Source organism: Oreochromis niloticus, linkage group LG14, assembly GCF_001858045.2.
Source record: "Oreochromis niloticus isolate F11D_XX linkage group LG14, O_niloticus_UMD_NMBU, whole genome shotgun sequence".
In the NCBI taxonomy this organism is placed as follows: domain Eukaryota; kingdom Metazoa; phylum Chordata; class Actinopteri; order Cichliformes; family Cichlidae; genus Oreochromis; species Oreochromis niloticus.
Window position 1 is genome coordinate 7,478,625 of NC_031979.2, and position 19,067 is coordinate 7,497,691.

Here is a 19,067-nt window from a genome sequence, read left to right on the forward strand (position 1 = left end):
CTGCTTTGTGGCACTAGCTGCTGATTTTCATCTTCTTCTTCTTCTTGGAAAGATGCCCTTAATCTAGGATAGATTTGATATCGCCATCTCAAAATTAGGAAAAGCACAACCCAAATAGCCACAGAGGAATTTTAATGTATTGAGAGAAGTCTGACCAGATGGACTGTCTTTGCTGGGCAGCATTTCAGCAGCATGGAGAGCACCCAACCCTGCAGCTTGCTCTGCGTTTACAAACTGCTTATTGAACAGTTACATCGACAATAGTGCTGGTTTGTTCTTTAGGTGAAGATTAGATAGAGCGCACAGTTGGGTGGTTCAGTCATTGAACTCCAATTTCTCAGACAAAAACATGTCCAATAAACAGGCTTTGGTAATGCTTACTCTAACCAGCCCCTGGCACTATGAGTAGAATTAGTGTTTATAGAGGCAAAAATGACTAAAAGACCTTGTCAGTGACATTTTGTACAGCCCGTCTTATGTTTCCTGGCTTTTCCACACTTCTAATTTGACACAGCCCTGAGTCTTTTGTTGAAGAACAAAAAAGTAATCCAGTAGGGATCAGCGCCGCAGCTTCGCCTGGAGAGGATAAGTAGTTTAGAAAATGGCTGATTGCGTTCAATTAAACTGATGCCTTTAGAGACATTTGCTCCTCAGATGTTGTGGGTCTGTTGTGAATTTAACTGGAATATTTTTTTTCGTCTGGAGTGCTTTACGCTTAAAGGTACTTACTGTAAATTCTTGTACTTGAAACCTTCCTAAATTAACTAGAGCTGTCAGCAGGATGCAAAGAAACACCCACTGTCCAAAATGTCTGTGTGCTGTGCTGAGGAGGTACACTACATTGCCAAAAGTCTTCACTCACACATCGAAAATCATTGAATTCAGATGTTCCAATCACAGGTGTATAAAATCAAGCGCACAGGCATGCAGACTGCTTCTACAAACATGTGTGAAACAACAGCTCGCTCTCAGGAGCTCAGTGAATTCCAGTGTGGTACCGTGTTCAGCTGTGAAATTTCCTCACTACTAAATATTCCACATTCAGCTTGTAGTGGTATTATAACTAAGTAGAAGTAATTGGGAACAACAGCAACTCAGTCATGAATTGGTAGGCCACGAGTCAGCAGATGCTGAGGTGCAGAGTGGGCAGAGGTCGCCAACTTTCTGCAGAGTCAATCGCTACAAACCTCCAAACTTCATGTGGCCTTCAGATGAGCTCAAGAATGGTGCACAGAGAGCTTCATGGAATGGGTTTCATTTGCTGAGCAGCTGCAGCCAACCCTTACATCCCCAACTACAATGTAAAGTGTGGGCTGCAGTGGTGTGAAACATGCCACCACTGGAATCCAGAGCAGTGGAGACGTGTTCTCTGGAACGAATGAATCACCCTTCTCCATCTGGCAATCCGGTGAATAATTCTGGGTTTGGTGGTTTCCACGAGACCAGTAATTGTCCGACTGCACTGTTTGGTAGAGGACATATTATGGTGTGGGCTTGGCCCTTTACTTCTAGTGAAAGGAATTCTTAATGCTTCAGCATACCAAGACATTTTGGACAATTTCATGCTCCCAACTTTGTGGGAACAGTTTGGGGATGGCCCCTTCCTGTTCCAACATGGCTGCACACCAGTGCACAAAGCAAAGTCCATAAAGACATGGATGGCTGAGTTGGTGTGGAAGAACTTGACTGGCCTGCACAGAGACTTGACCTGTACCCTTTGGGATCAATTAGACTGCGAGCCAGGCCTTCTTGCACTCCTCACAAATGCACTCCTGGAAGAATGGTCAAAAACTCCCATAAACACACCCCTAAAACTTGTGGAAAGCCTTCACAGAAGAGTCATTAAGCACAAACAATGTAATGTCTAATGGCTAGGCAAAAAGGCAGAGCATCTAGAGGAAATGGGGCTAGCATACATATGTGCCACCTGGTGATGAAGCTTCTGAACTGTGCAGAAGTTGATTACAAAAAGTCCCTTTAAGTAGTTTTTAAGTTAATTTTTAGTACAGTACACAACTGTTCTTTTTGCATAATTCAATTGATATTGCTCACATACAGTTTCCACAAGAGGATTATGAGCTCCAAAGATGATGCTGTTGCACAAAATGTATTACTGGCTACACAGAAACACTCACACTGTCACACAAATACAGACCCCACAGCTAGATTCCAAAACAAGTTTTTATTGGCCAATTTACAGAAAGTGCTGTAGTGACCATTCCAAAGGAAAACAGACCAAAGAGTCCAGAGAAAAAAAAACTAAAAAAAAAGAAAGAAAGAAACTTTTACACATTATACAAGGTTTCGATGTTAATTTCACCGTCCTCTTCTAAAACAAATGTAGGACAACATTAGGGCTGATGCAAAATCCACCAAAGATTTCAAGGGGGGAGGAGGAGGGGTGTGTGCAGGAAGGGAAGTGATGTCACAAGACCAGGTGTCACAGTAGATGAGGAAAACTCTTAAACAACATATGAGATCTTTAGATGAACATACAGTAGAGCTACAGTATACACATACAACAGGTTCTCCCAGTTATACCCACAGGACAGCTGGCAAAGGCTCACTAGGTTAGAGGAGGACATTTTCCAGTGTTTATGACTTTAACTGAACTTTTTTATTGATTTCTGGCATATAGCGCACAAGCTTTCTTGTGACAAAAACATCATTTCATTGGTCATTTGTGGATTCTTGCTGCCAAACACTACAGACAAGCTGAATTGAGGATGGCTACAGTGATTAATGCCCCTTCATTTCAAAGTGGGAAAAAAAACACAACTGGGTTTTCTGATCGCGTAAAATGTGACACTGCCAAATGCATTCCACTCTCTGTCCTCTTAAAAGTTGCACGAGGCGACTTCACAATCCGGCGGCCTCAAGGGTTGGCTAATGAGGTGGGATTTATGTAATGTGACATCAGTCTCCAGACTTAAATTTCTTCCATTAATGCTGCGTTTCTCTCAAAGTTAGAAGTTTGGAGAAGTTCCTCTTCTATTTTCAATTTTTTTATTTATTTTGTTGCAGTTAATGTGTATCTGATGTCTCTGTAGACACTAGCAATCCAGCTAGGAAGGCTGTGTTTTCTAGTTTAGGCCATTAGGCCACAATAAAGTGTCTTTAAATGCATAATGTGAGAGCTTGACTCATTTATTGGCCTGGTCACTGTTGAAGGGAAATTTCTAGCAAACATGATCAATACCTTAGCAGAGCTACTAAGTAGTTTGATGGGTAACAAGTAAAAGCTGTACCACGATAAGTTCTGCAAGATGTGAAACTCACAATTGATATTGCTGATGGGTGTGCTAATACACACCCAGCAGACAATCTAAATTTATTTAGATTTGTATTATATTCATCTTATAAGTCCAAGTACACTATTGTTACTCTTTTAGCTTAGTTTTCCCTTTTTGAAATCGTTAGCTAGTGGCTAACATTTCATTCCATTAAACTAGCTTCCACACCAAGGACTGTTTTACAGCTGGAATTTTTGACTTCAAATCAAAACTCTCTTTCACTGAGTTTCTGCTGTTGTTTAATGAGAGGATGTTCTCTTTTTTTAAATACAAAAATCTCACCTAGTGCAGCTTTAAATAACCCACCAATTTCAAAGGCAGTGGCACATCCGTGAGAGCAAACCCAAGTTTGCCATTAGCCAGAATGATCTGAACACTGAGCTAAAAACACGCACGGAGGATCTGGGGGTCGGCTCTGGAAAGACTCCTGCAGGCTAAGGGATTAGGGCGTGTACATACATATGAAGAGGTGTGTTGTGTACAGGTGGAGAGGAAGGTCTCTGGTTAGACAATGTGGGGCTGACTCAGTGGGGTGGGGTCACCTACTATACTCAGTATTTACAAGAAAGGAGCGTATAAAAATGTACAAGGAGACTCCTCTGTCTTTCCCAAAAACCCAGAACACAGACCCTGTCGGCTAGTTCAACATGACGTCTGTGACAGCACATTGATCATCTTTTTTTTTCCTTTTTTTTGTTCTATTTGTTTTTGAGTACCATTTAAAATATGCTATTTCTGTAAAATTACCTGGCTTTGCCACATAGGCCAGAATAAAGACTGATAAATAACATGAAGTATACAAACCAAAAAATAGTCTGTTTTTTTACTTTTGCAATTGACTTTTCCTAAATAAAGGATGTTTTGCATTTTGATTCTTATATGGGACATCAGAAATCGTACTGTGAAATTTGACACATCAAACTGAATGCATGGTGCAGGGTTTCACTGACAAAAGGCTTCTCATACAGCTCGAGTTCACTAAAGACTGCATTGGAATGGGAGAGAGATAATTCATGGGACATCTCTCTGGGAATGAACTAAATTTGGTGATCTCTTCGTCTAAGAACAACGAAAGTCATTTGATTGAGGAGCACTTTTAGAGTCATATTATCTCTTATCAGCTGTATAAAACAGGAGGTTCTGTGACAAGGCTAAGGTTAAATCACTGCACTGTGTGTGTGTGTGTGTGTGTGTGTGTGTGTGTGTGTGTGTGTGTGTGTGTGGTTAAGTGTTGTCTTCCAGTAGGGGGAGATATTACCTTATTTTTAGAGCATCAACATCATAGTCTTTTTGTTTCAGCCATGTGATTTGAGTATAGATGTGTTGTAAAGTGTGTGTGTGTGTGTGTGTGTGTGTGTGAGTGAGTGAGTGCATGTATGTGTGTATGTTTCAATAGGATATTGTTGTTTTGTCCCAATTTTGGCCTTTCTTGGTCGTGCGTTGCATCCTGGGTAGCTGGACGTCTATTTCCTCCTCGCTGTCATCTGACTCAGCGCTGGTGATGTCGTCCTCGTCATCGTCTTCCTCCTCCTCCTCCTCTTCGTCTTCCTCCTCCTCCTCCTCACTGGCTTCCTCCTCTGCAGCTTGAGGCTCCTTCAAGTTCTGTGGTAAGAAATATTTGCAAAGTTTCACAAACTTAATCATCAGACAGTAAGCGAGAAACAAGAAATGTCAGTAATTCTTCCTTTGACTGGTTTAATACAAAGCAGACATTAGAGATGGGCGGATCGATCCAAATATTGATAATATTGATACAAATGCTGGTATTGGTATTTGGATCAATAGTGGCGTAATAGGATCAATCCCTTGTTTCTATCCTTAAATAGAAATGGGATAGTAGCCCACTACACACAGTACACTGTGGGTAGCTCCTATGCTCCCTCCCTGACAGCATCCTTTTAATTCCTGAACTTCCCTCCCTCCTACCTCCATGGGGTTCACTGTGATCGTCAGAGCAGACTCGTCCCAGGTCACGTCAGCCTCTTTAGCCGCATCTGCCAACTTCACCTCCTGCTGGTGGGTCAGGTGGATGCGGTAAATGCCCAACACTACAACCACCACCAGGGCAGCGATACACATTACTATTACCACGGTGGCAGCACTCGGTACACCTGAGAACGGAATGAAAGGGGATCAGAGATTTAATGACTATAATAATGCCAAAGCACAACAGTGTGTCAACCTGTACATTGAAATCAGCATAATCATTTGTTTGGTCAGAAAATCTTCAGCATGTACTGAATCGGTTTATTCTTTCACTTCCACGGGCACAAAATACCCAGAACACCCAACTGAATGCTGCAGACCTTGAAAGGTACTGTACTATAGTCCTTGATGAGAAAGCTCCAGACATCTTATAATGCACTTAAGTAGCATCTCACCATATTACTAATCTGTGCCTGCATCAGTACACAACCCAAGATCCCACCCAAAGGAGCCAAATGTTATTGTAAATTTTTTAGTGGTCTTAGGCAACAGCTATCCAGGATTTCTGTAGATCTTTCAAAGTTTTTCTTTGGATGTTGGCCTTTTCAGTCCTTGCATCTGATCATTTTCAGAGAAATCTTGGCTTGTTTTTTTTAAGCCACTTAACACTGACATATGAATCATTCAAGCATACAAAAGGCACCAGACTCAAAGGATAAATAAACCAATGGTGTGTCTACACCTACCAGAGCATCTTAGCAAAGCATTCATTTTAAACCGTATCTTTAGACACTTTGTAACTAGCAGCTTGTTACAAAAAGACAGCATTTTGTCACTTTTCTTTAGCTGAATCTATGAAAACTGACAAAGATAACACAGTTATCACAGTGTGATTCCCAAAGAGCTATTAGCTGGAAACTTGGCATATCTCGGCATGGTGTGCAGTGTGTCCTTAAAAAAATTTGAGGAAACTGGATAAGCAGAGGACAAAATAAGTGGCAGGCTTTAAAAACTACAGCAGCAGATGATTAGTACTGAAAGTCATATCCTTATGGAAAAGGAAGAAATCCAACAAAGGACACAGGACCTGAGAGACGTATCTGGACTTTCATCTGATTCAACTACTGTTCACTGAAGGCTCGTGAGAAATGGTCCCAGTGGAAGGATGGCTGTCAAGAAGCCATTCTTAAGGAAGGGAAAGAAGAGAAAAGGCTACACAAGAACGGGACTGAAAATCAGTAGCAACAGGCCTGATGAGTCCAACTTTGAAAATTTTGGTCCAAAATGCTGTCAATATATACAGATTAGGACGATCCAACATTGACCGTTTACAGCCATCTGAAAAAGATGGTGGAGGCTCTGCCATTGTTTGGAGCACAATGTCAGATGGAGGTGTTGGGGACAGTCACATATTGATTCACCATACAATATCATCTGGAATGTACATTTGGCATTGGCTTCTTTTCAGCATCACGGTGATCTCAAACACACTAGCAATGCAGTAAAAGCATATCTGGATAGAAAAAACACAATGTGACACTATCAGTCATGGACTGGCCTCCCCAGAGCCCGGACCTCAACATTATTTAAGCAATGTGGGATCATCTTTATAGAGAACAGAACAAAAGGTTTTTTCCTAGCAAAATACAAAGATTTTGTACAGCAGTGTATAATGAAAACAGAGTACAACATCTAGGGCTAAAAGATAGAAAGCTAACATGGTAAGAGACAAAAAACTGTAGTGCTTTAAATGGCCACTAGAGGCAGGCTCCAAAAACGAGCGAGTCTCTACAGACTCCCATGTTAAACTGTTTATAAAGTTACCATGTCTACAAGCTGAACTGTCTTGTTGACTTCAGCAAGACTGTTCAGGCTGAAGGAAAACTTTATGGCAGGTTATTATTTTTTTTTATAACTAACCTGTTTGGATTTTTTTAAGCCTTAAAAAGTCTTAAAAAGCCTTAAAAAGTCAATCGATTGACAGGTTTGGACGGCTTTCTGCCAGCCCTCACATCTGCTAATTCAAGTCACTGAACTGTGTTTGTGCTGTTGATGCCTCTTCACTTCAATAATATGGGACATAAGTGGACATTCTGTGCGCTACAGACCATGCAAGAAGTTTGTGCTCCAGTTTTAGTGCATGAAATTTGTCAAACAGTTTGATAGTCTGTTCAATCTAATTAGCAGATCTCTGTGTTGGACCCAAGTAGTTTATGGGGGTACTAGCCAATGACACCTTGTAGCCTAAATATGGTCACTTACTGGGTGAAAAAGTGGGTGAAATATTAAAATTTTAATTCAATTCAATTTTTCCTCTATGTGATCAACATATGAAACGTTTCTCTTTGCTGCCACTACACATAAGAAAGCATTGCTAGTTGCTTGCTGTTTAAATTTCCAGTTAAATTTGATATGCTGGCTTGGATTCATACAAATACGGTTTAAAATTGTGGGTTTTGTGCTTAAAAGGGAATTGTTAGAACATGAAAACACACTTCAATAAGACAAAATTTAAAAACTCAGTTGTCATCCTGCAGCTCCCCCTACTCCTCATGTCAATTCTAAACCTATATAAATATAGGCATTATTTAATATTAGCACTGTTAGGCTGTGTTTAGTGGCTCTGCCCCCCTCCCCCCCAGCTTTAAACACATTTAGATCTGGCCTCTATGCAGCACATGACTGCACAGCTATATCATAGACCCTTTTAGTACCATACCCACAACACAGACCGAGGGATTTCTCTTGAACTAAAATGTTTATTTCATCCACTCTGATCTCGAGCCTACTGAAATAACACGACATCTCTGCGCCTGCCCTCTCCCCACGAGTCCCTCCTGTGTGTGCGTGTGTGCGTGCGTGCTCGCTTGCTTAACGAGGTTGAGGCTCACAGAGGACTCTTCAATTGATCATTTGATTCGCTCTAGCTCCTAGATTTTCACATTAAATCCACGGGCTTTGATCTTCTTGAACCTTCATGTAACTTGTGTGTCTGTACGCACACCATGTGACACACATCCCGCCGTTTGCTAATACTCTACATACGTCAGGCCGTCTGAAACGTTACACAAAATCACGTCACAGGTGTAAAAATGTATTGAAACATTTTATTTGTCACGTATGGCTCGGCGATTGCCCACCATCCACCTCCCTCTGCGCTCCCCTGACCTCCTTTTCACACGCACCCTCCAACTCTCTGAGCCGTTAACAGCATCGGCCACTGAACTCTCCAGGACTCTAAGTAGAATCCATTAGAGTGTGATGAATAATTAAATCTCATGTGTTAGATTAAGACCAATGTCTCTCCTCCTCTCCATGTTTTTTTTTTTTAACTTCAGATCACTCATATGCTCAGGAGGAGGGTAAGAAGCCTGCTGCATCATTTGGGAGGGCCTCAATCACGGAGAGGCACAGAGTAGGAAAGCAGCAGTCTGATGAGCGCCGCGATAAACAAACTAGAAAGCGGAACGGAGCGTTCCCTTGGATCTCGCCATGTTTACCCTGGGATGGATGGCTGACAGAAAAACTCTTCACAGACACAGCAGAGGCTCCTGAGTCTGAGTCTCAGCATTTCACCCTCCGTCTCTCATGGTTTCCTTTGAGAGGCAGTATTTTGTCAAGTTTACGTCGACACTTTTTCCACATTTGAATTTTCCCATTTTCTAAGCTGAGCAGTCATGTATGCAACTAATCCAAGACTCCTAATACTTTTTAGTTCTGTATTATAACTTTAAGCTTTGTAGCTCTGCCTTGTTTATAATGCTTTACCTTTATTGATTTCCTTTTTTTTCATGTCTCAAAATGACTTGACAACTGTCAAAAATGGAAGTTTTTGCTCTCAACTGTCAGTCAAACAATATTTCATGAACTTTACTCAGAGCCTTCTTGCTTCTTTGACTTCTTTCACCACTCGTATGTTCGTTTTTCCAATTAAAACTCACTGCATTACTAAATACTAAATACTAATTTGTATTACTGCAAACCCCACACGATGAACACTTTGTGTGTAAGATCATTTAAGCAGCGCTCTGTGCCTCCCCCCCTGCAGGATCTGCGGTATATTTCAGTCATTAACACTGCAATATGAGGGCAGGAGTCAGGGTAACTAATGCCAAACTATTTCTGCAGGGTAGTTTAATTAAAAATGTCTCTTAGTGACTAATTTCCCTATCAATGTGTGGAGCTCTATTTGAAGAAGTTCCTGCGCTGCGACGCGTGCCAGCTACAGTGGCTGATAATGCTCGTCTTTGTCAAAGAAAGAGATGTGCCTTTTAGCTTGGAGTTTGAGGGGTTTCTCTCTTCTTCTGCTATTTGTTGCACAATTAGGGGGAAACTTCGGAAACCCTGCCCACTTTGCCTGGTCTGCGCTTCCTTTTTCTTGTTTTGTGTAGAAGACAGGCAGGGTGTGAGAGGTGGGTCCTAAGAGGAAGCACATCTGTTGCCACATAGCTTATTGTTAAAACAGGCTGATTTGTTTGGTTTTGCTTCGTTTTCTTTCTTTTAAACATCTCCACCACATACCTGCATTCACAGGTACTCACCACATGACCCATTTAGCCACTCCACCTTTCTTTTGAGCTTTTGTTCCAGGAGTGTTAAACCTCAATATTATCGAAGCTGTGTGGGATCATCTTGACAGAGAACAGAACAAAAGGCAGCAAACATCCATTGGAGAGCTTTGAATGTCTTTCAAGAAGCAGGCTGCTTAACGAATCTGAAAGATAGCTTACCTAAGAGAATTCAAATCTTGACTTACAAGCTTGTTAGTACTGTACAAACTGTTATTGCCTTGTATTTTCTATTTCCATTTATGTTTATCTGCATATGTTTCAATTAACCTATTTCCCATTTTCATTTAAAAAAAAAATTACAAAAGGAAGGGGCGGCTCAAGACATTTGCACAGTACTTGGATTTTTTTTGGAAAGTTCATACAGCTACTGTTGCAGAAGCTCTCACAGATGTACTGCTCATGTAGGTTGCTTTGCTTTCACCCTTATATTATCTTAACCAGCTTCATGGGTTTGAGTCTGGGGAGCGTGCTGCTCTCGAGGACTATACTAGTTAGTTCTTATTTATGTTTTGACTCTATGTAGCTTTAGAATAAACCCCATAACAACCACAAAGTCTGACTTCAATTGTCCTTTATTCACTATAGAGTACTAATACCTGCAATAGAGTGATAACTCAGAATGTGTAGTAACACAGTCTGTTCAAACATTGCATTTGTGCATGCAGAGGGCTTTGTAACTAACAGCTTAACCTATAGCAGCTGGCTACAATAATCTTCAGGGATTTATTTACTTCTACAGCTACTTTCAAGTCCTGTTCGGTATGAAATTTCGTTTACTGGTACATGCCCATGCTACAGTACTGTTTGGTCTGTCCGTGCTGTTGGCAAATGTATACTTATCAATATACTTGATCACATTAAAAAAAAGCAGAATATGGGTTGGAGATGTTTATATGTCATTTTAGCCTGGTGCTACCTGGTTGCACCATTTGTGGATATAAATGAGATGGTACTGTCATGAAATCGAAATGACAGGATGCTTTCATGAGGTCTTACAGGTGTATAAAAGGTAAAAACAGGGCATTTGGATGGTGGTTGCCCGGCAACATGATAGGATTGATATATAACATGCATAATTCAGATTTTTTATATACAAATGAGATGTTACTGGTATGAAATAAAAATGGTGGTTTTATAAGTTGTTATAGGTACAAAAATGCTCTGGTAGGTGGTTGCTAGGCAACCTGATTTCATGTAATAAAATAAGATGTTTCAGTTTTTAGTGACCCAAATTTTTTTTTCACTTTGGACCTTTTGCTTTTTACCTTAATCCGTTTCAGGTTTTTCACTGGTCTAGAATTGCTTTAGCAGTTTGTTTCTGATGCTAATGACACCATAACTCCAAGTGGAATGTCTGGTTTACATTAAAAATAAAAACAGTTTTCCAGTCTATCCCACCAATGATGTATTAATAATCATAATCTATCCTGGCTGAAGGTGACATAAAAAAAAAATGTAAACAATCCACCCCAGTTGCTTTTTTCTTACCCGAGCTGTGGACGGGGTACAGATCCTGGATCATGGACGGATGGTGGACCACCTGCATGTACGGAGGTGGGGCTACCACGTGATTGACGTGTTCCCGCGCTTCTCCGCTGTGCAGGATGCTCACCTTGGTTGAGGACACATGAAGCAGGAGCGATGATTTTAGAAAGTACGGCGATCAAAATAAACATTCAACGTTTACCTGCACAACCAAAAAAAGCCTCAACTCTAATGACTGATATTATAGTCCGTCAAAAATGAAAATGAAAATGGAATAAATGTGGAAGCAAATTTATGCAAGGATATTTTAGGAGATAGAACCAAATCATCACTTGAGTGTGAACATCAGGGATGGATCAATAAGTCAAACCTTTATCAGAGCAGGGATAGATGCACAAAGAACAGGTGTGTGTGTGTGAGTGTGTCTGTTAATGAGAGGCCTCCTCTGACTTTAGCGTTCAAAGTTGCACTGAGGCCTCTTTAGACATGAGCAGCTAGGCTGCTCCAGTGTTTAGCATGTTTAACTCTTTTACAGTCTGGGTATTTTAGAGGGTATTTTGCTGCTAAGAGGCTGAAGTGGCACAGCTGGAAGGCTTGTCGAGGTTCTTTTTTAAATTCGCCCTGAAAGTTAAAGTGGAGACCTGAGCTGAGTCAGCTCAGTCACTTTGCCAGTTCAAGCACTTTGCTTCACTTGGTAGTAAAAAGCAACACGATCTCTAGTGGCACTTAATGATATTAATGATTTTTGAGCACAATGTACATCTGTTTTATTCAAGCTGCTTGTCAGTTACATCTTCTTACATTGCCTTTTAGAAATACTTGAAGCATGCGTCCTTGTCTGGGAGTGGGCGGGCTGAGTAAAATTAAAAGTACTGGGCATAAATGCATTAACCTGAATAATTATAGTCCAGCCCATTAAAAACAATTTTTCATACACTTAAAATATCCATTTTAACAATCCCACTGTCAGCAGGGTTGCAACTATCAATGTTTTAATTGTCAGTCATACAGTTTGCTTTGATTAATGAACTAGTCATTGTCTTTACATCATAAAAACTGAATGCAAATTTTCACACAGTTGTGTAACAACAAATTAAACTGTCATTTGATGAAGAACAGAAGAAAGTCCTTACATCTGGACTGCAGGAACTCGTTAATGTTTGGTATTTAATCCGATTAAAAAATGGCAAACGTGGCTACACTGGTCACCCAAACTTTATAGTTTCTCCCTCCACTGTAGGCATAAATGTGTGGCAGAAGACAGTATGTTGATGCAGCTACCATGATCAATAGAGCCTTGACCGCCACATGGATAGGAAACATGGAAGGTTCATATGAAAAGGGATTATAATGTATAACAAAATTATCAGGTGATTATCAAACTAACTGGAGATTCAATTTCTGCCTAAACAAATTGTTTCAGCTATACTCAACACATTCCCAAAGTCCCAGAGTGCCGCGACACACTTAAAAAACTGAAAATCTCATGGGGCCTACCCAACCTTAAATCTTCATTCTAATTAAAATACACAAGAAAGTGATGCATTTCCATTTTATTCAAAATAAATAAACAGCACAGGCTGTTGGCTGTAAACTGTTAATGCTTTCCAGTCATATACAGGGCTGATGGTACACAAACGTCAGTACAAGAGCAGTAAATTCACAAACTAACCACCTCCTATTAATTAAATCCAGTTTTAATTCACTTTTTATATAAATAAATAAATGTTTATAAATAAATATGTAATTGTACATACTCGTAATCTCAAGCTAAATTTATGTTATGTTGAATTTATGTTATCGCGTGACCCACCTGCAGTACCTTCACTAAAGCAGAGATTCCCTGGTCCATATTTTGGGAATCTCTATATTAGTGAACAGGAACAATGCTCCCGTAAGGTTTTTTCTAGAATGGTCAACAGGTGAATTAACTACACAAATTTTAAAATAATCCATTATGGTTTTCCTTATTTTCTATGTATACTTTTAATGATGGCTACTCTTGTTAGACGTTCAAACTTCCACATAATGACGTGAATGTAATGTATGCAAGTAATCCTTTAGTCCTCGCTTTTGAAGAGTACTTTTCTACTCTCAGATCTGTGAACTGACAAAAGTGGGGATTTAGTTTTTTTAATTAGTCCTTTATTTATCCAGGTAAGAATCGAATTGAGATTAAAAATCTAATTTCCAAGAGAGACCTGGCATCTAGACCATGTAATGGATACAATTAACATGGCTATCTCAGGCACCCAGCTCCTGCTGTTCTAAACCTTCTGTTTGCAAGTGGCAGCCAATCAGGAGAAAGCTACAATATGTTAAAGGGAGAGAAGAAGAAGAACTGCTTGAATAAGACAGAGGATGAACTGAGAGGCCAAATATGATATAAATACAGCTTATTTATATCATATTTGATATAAATACAGCTTATTTATATCATATTTGATATAAATAAAGGATACAGCTTAATATAAAGAGGATCCTGTATGTGATTCACACTGACCTCAAGGCTGAACTCATTGCTGGTGTAGCGTCCGTTGAGCTCTGAACAGGTGAGGCGAAAACGCCTCTCTGTTAGCTGCCCGGGACGCCAGTTGTAGTAGCGCACCTCTCGGATCACCTGCTCATAGTTGGACATGGAGTCCACACCTGTGGAAGGAGACAGAGACAGCACAGGTTTGTCCAGCTAGTATATGTAGTAGTGGTAGATGGGAACCAGCTAAAAAGGCATCAGTAACCTACCGTATATGGACATGCCAGAGGTGGAGTTGGTTGCATCAAGGTGTTTTCCAAGCAGAGCGCTTCGTTGCAGTTGGAGAGATTCGTGTTCTGGGCTCAGCTCCTCCCCGAGCACCAGGACATCACAGTAGTCTAAGTTATGAATGATCTCCTCCATCACTCCAGGTCGATGTGCTACACACATAGACACACACACACACATGCAATTTGCTATAATTTGCCTTCTCTGATGCTCATCCCAGAGGGCAACTAGAGAAGATCAGCATCAGTTTGCCTTCAGCTCACTCCATCCTGTGTTCTACTAGCCGAAGATAGCGTTGGCATTATAACTTAGTGTTTGAGGTCAATTTCTATTTTTAGTTCCGAATATGCTGTTACTGCTAATGAGCTCCACTGCAGCTCTTTTTCATTCCTGCTTCTCAGCTGGTTACTTTAGCTCAGCTTCCTTTGTTCTAATCTCACCGAATGATCCAAACTAATAATCAAATACGCGGTGCCAAACACGGCCAGCGTGAATGAATGTACTGTTAATTGTCACATTTCAGCAGTCTAATTGCTGCTGCCATGCCAAAAAATGTGTGTGGAAGAAAACGGCGCACGCTTTGAAGAACCATAATTCGAACAGCACAGGACACAACACCTACTCCTACTCCCACTCCCAGGCTCCAATTACCCATGAACTCTCTGAACACAGTCAGCGCTGTGAGCTGCTGTGGTACCATGTTCCTGCAGACAGCTCCCATCACAGCATTTCTGGGTGGCTGCTGGGGCTCTTTGACAGTCTGCTAAGCACTAGCCTCCACCTCTCAGCTGCTACCCAGCTTTCTCCCTCGCTGTAGATTCCCAAGGGAGGAAACCAGCTATGCCCATTTAACAGCTCCCCAGTTGAGAAGGACAGACACTGTATATTGTGTGTCTGTGTTTGTGGGGAGACTGACGCAGTAGAGAAAAGGTAGGAAAGTGAGAAAACGGAGAAAGAAAAGTTGGGTCCTAGAAGTAAATATATGTATGCTTTTTGTGCATGAATAATTTTTTTTCTTAAAAGTGCTCTTTAGTTCATCATACAAGTATTTAACCCTATTTTAGACTATTGTTTCAGGTTTCAGGTTGAGATCTCCTCTTATGGGAAACTGTAGCTCCTCAGACTGCATTCATTAAATACCCACTTGTAGCTGGCTCCAAAGGCGGGTCCATCCAAACAGACCCCGCCCCAAAATAAAATGCTGATTACCTTTTGTTGCATCTTATTTAAAAACCCAGTGAATTATTGATGCAGTTTACTAACTGAGTTAACAAGCTGACACCAGGTTCCAAAATCTACACTCACCTAAATATGATCATGGTTTAAAAAAGAACTAATGAAAATACCAAACTGAAGATTATTAAGAATGACTTCCCAAACAAACCCATCATGTCAGGGTGGATATGTCTGGCTTTTATATGCAGTCTGTGGTTACTGAATTGACTGGAAATGAGAGAGTAATATATGAGTACACACACTCATTTTGAACAGTGTGGTGATGCAGCCAATTCTGACCTTAGACCTGGTCTGGGCTGAGATGAAAAACAAGAGCAGAAGCCAGAGAGAATGCAAAAAAGAGAAAGAAGATAAAGAGACAGGGGACAACCACTGCGTGCTGAATGAGTAAAGAAATTAAAACTAAAGAAAACTCTGGATCAAAGCAGAAAAGAAGAGAAAAAACGATGACTGTTAAAAGCAGATGGGTCAAAACCAAGTTAAAGAAAGAAGTGATGACCTTGCCTTTAAATAAAAGAATCTGAATAAGCCCGGAAAAGATACTGGAATATGAGAGAGAGAGAGAGAAACGAGGCAGTGCTGAGCAGGCTTAATAAAAAGACAAATGAATGACAGAAAGACAAAGCAAGGAAGAGGGCGAGGGGGTGATTAGCAGGGTCCAAAAGAAACCTATTGCATGCCCCGAAAAAGAAATATGTGATTTATCTTGAATCCTTTAAGCCTTGAGAGAATACAAAATCTGCTCATTATAGAACTTCATCGTGACGCCCTCTCCCTCACATCTTCCCATCTGTCCTCCTTTTTTTCCTCTTCCATGTCTTTCTGTGGCTTCCAGCTAATCTCTTCGCCCCCAGCCACAATATCTCCTTCACCAGCTGAAAGAGCTCCAACAACTCCTGAAAGGGACACCGCTTTCTGCTCGTCTTCCTGTCCCGAATTACGCACAATGGTGGGCTAAAACCTTCCTCTCGCTCTGCTTATCTGCTCCTAATTGGCTGCCAACGGCAGGGCCTGGGGCCGAGCCAGACGGTTCCTGCCTCGGTGGCCAGATCGTTGGATGAGACCAAAGCCTTCGGGATTTAAATGTCATACTCATTTGCGGTCGGGCAAGACAGCGTAACCTAGCGAATCAGTCCTCTGGTAGGTATAGGCCTTACTCAGCAGGAGGCCGTTTGCATAGGCTAAGATAGTAAAAGGTATACCTACAAACCTGTGTGCACAGGGAAGGACTGTGCGGGCATTTGACTCAACATATTGGCAAGGTGATTTGAAAAGGCTGTCACTTAGACCCTTAGTGGGAAAAGGCTTTGAGGGAGTGTTATGGTGTTACAATGTTAAATTTGATTTGTTTTTGGTACGGTACCTTTTCTTTTTTTTCTCGTTTGTTTCTAAAAAGTCTAATGAGTATTTATAATTATAATCTACTGCAAAACATGAAAAATGAAGTTTTAGATGCAGTTTAGCAGCGTTTGTTGGAGGATCCATGCAGTCCTGATGGTCGTCAAAAAAGTCTTCAGCTTTACCAAACTAAACTGCTGTCTGTTAAGCTATGAATCTGCGATATTTAAGGACTTTATTTTGAACTCTTCATTTCGTATTTAGCGGTGAGTCAAATTCAGTCTGGGATGCTGGTGATCATGAAGTTACGTACGCCTGATGTACGATGAACGTGATGCGTGAAGCACAAACGGAGAACGTAACATCGCATTCACAGAAGGATGATGAAATGAACAAAATATATACAAAAATCAAAAAAAAATTGGGATTTATAATGAATCCCTTTTTTGTTATTAGTCGCTATATGTTTGAAGAGGTTTTTGCAAAGTTTCAATAAAGCTGGCCCACCTGTTAAGTAGGAGGCAGGGTACATGTAGATGTACAAGCTGTGTCCCAATTCCTTGGCCGCATCCTTTGGAGGCCGCATTTGAAGGCTGATTATGTCACAGCCAGGTGACGAAGGCTGCCCCAAATCAAAGGCCTCTCCAAATGCGGCAGACAAATGTGTCCTTCATTTTCCTGAATTTGAAGGATAGGTCAGGTGTATCCTTCATGGCCCAACCGATCCCAGAATTCATAGCGTGGCTCAGCCAATTCCAGTTCCCAACAATGGTGGTAGTTACTTAGTTTTGATATTAACCATATTACTCTTACTGGGTCACAAAATAAACTTATAGATAGAAAGATATTTTCAGGCGAGAATGTAGCTGTGTAAACTTCAAATATCTGCTCGATTTATCAAGACATCACATATTTGCAAAAATGCTCCGACGTTTTCGGAGACGTCTGTTACCCACCCGCTCGATAGCTAGCCGGGGGTTCAAGGCTCACTAGAGCTGGTGAGAGCACCGGACTCCCGGCACATCATTTTCAAACTCCCTGCAGTTTACTCAGGTTAAACATGATATATAAGTCACTTAGATAACTTAAAAATGTTATTGTTTGTTTTTTTTCAGTGTTTTATTTGTTCCTCAGTAAATCAGTTTGGCTGAGATTAAAGTTACAGTTTTCACACAGCTGAATAAACATCAAACAGAAAACTGATTAAAAAGAAGTGTGAGATGGTAGAATTTACTCCAGTGTCCTGTTATATTTTAGGGAGCAAGGAGCAGACGGCTGAGTTTATTAAACTCCACCGAGACAGCTGGTGATGCAAATCTGAAGGCTAGACCGTCCCATTAAACAGCCTCGCACTTCCGGCCTTCTTGGTTTTCAAAGGACCCGGCCCACGTAGACCACGAAGGCCGAATCCTTCGAAGGATACGGCCTAGGAGTTGGGACACAGCTATAGTCATACATATCTCTGATCATTATAATATCACTTTAAGGCTTGGGTGCATGGACATGAATACATCCAACAAAATGGAAGTTGAGGAAAAAAGACACATTTAACCATTCCTTCCCCCTCCTTACCTAACAGCTGGTGTGACAGTAGGTGTGGATATTGATAAGATTTCACTAATGCCTTTGGAAATTCTGATTACATGTATTTTACTGATTCACACTTCTACTATTTTACTATGTTTTATTATCTCTGAGTCAGCATAGAAACAGAGAGGTAAAGAGCTTGTAAGTTACTCAGAGCTAAACTGCCACAAGCTTGACGTCATTGTTTTACAAAGGAACAAACCAGCAAAGAATCATTCATTGCTACTGCAGTGGATTGGACAACGTGGTACCAGTTCTCAACTGCAAGCTTAGGTGAGTGAGGTGTGGTTGAAGGGCTTTCATTGTAGATCAGTGCTCAGTTTTGATTGATCGATTGATTTGATTTTGATTGATCTGATTGATGACTTTGTTTTGGGACCTTCACACCTTCCAATGTGCATACATGAAAAACTGGAGTAGTAGCAAACCCCAGCACAGAACATACCAGGTGCCAGTGACAACAGGTATGACTGAAACTCCATGAAAATTGGGGATGGGTTGCTAAGTGGCTTGCAGATGTGTGCTAACTGCAGGCAAGCTGAAGCTGCTTAAATTTTAAAAAGGTATCTGATGTGCTGACACCATCTGATCTCTCGGACTGTGTCTGATTGACTTGGTAGACTAATATTGTGTTTGATTAAAATGAGATAATTAAATTATATTTTCAGCTTGAGTATTTAATTGCAGGACTTCCAAAAGAGTTAACAGTCTGCGAACAAACAGCGTGAATACTACTTCAAAATCTGCTACAGTCACACAATGCATGTGTAGGTTTATATAAACCTTCATTCACATTTTTTGGAGATGTTGTCAGTCATATGGAGTTAAAGCAGCAGTTTTATTGAAGTTTTATTGTACCCTGTACACGTT

At 40.8% G+C, this 19,067-nt stretch overlaps 1 protein-coding gene across 1 annotated transcript in view; it reads right to left on the minus strand.

Annotated features, from left to right (window-relative positions):
• Positions 1 to 2,163: 2,163 nt before the first annotated feature.
• LOC100697909 (calsyntenin-2) overlaps positions 2,164 to 19,067 on the minus strand; it is a 309,840-nt gene continuing 292,936 nt past the window's right edge. The window contains exons 13-17 of the mRNA XM_005461707.3: positions 14,018 to 14,188; positions 13,779 to 13,924; positions 11,279 to 11,402; positions 5,220 to 5,404; positions 2,164 to 4,895 (exon numbers count right to left, since the gene is read on the minus strand). Of these exons, the coding sequence (XP_005461764.1) occupies positions 4,683 to 4,895; positions 5,220 to 5,404; positions 11,279 to 11,402; positions 13,779 to 13,924; positions 14,018 to 14,188 (839 nt within the window). The 3' untranslated portion in view covers positions 2,164 to 4,682. The remainder of the gene's footprint in view (positions 4,896 to 5,219; positions 5,405 to 11,278; positions 11,403 to 13,778; positions 13,925 to 14,017; positions 14,189 to 19,067) is intronic.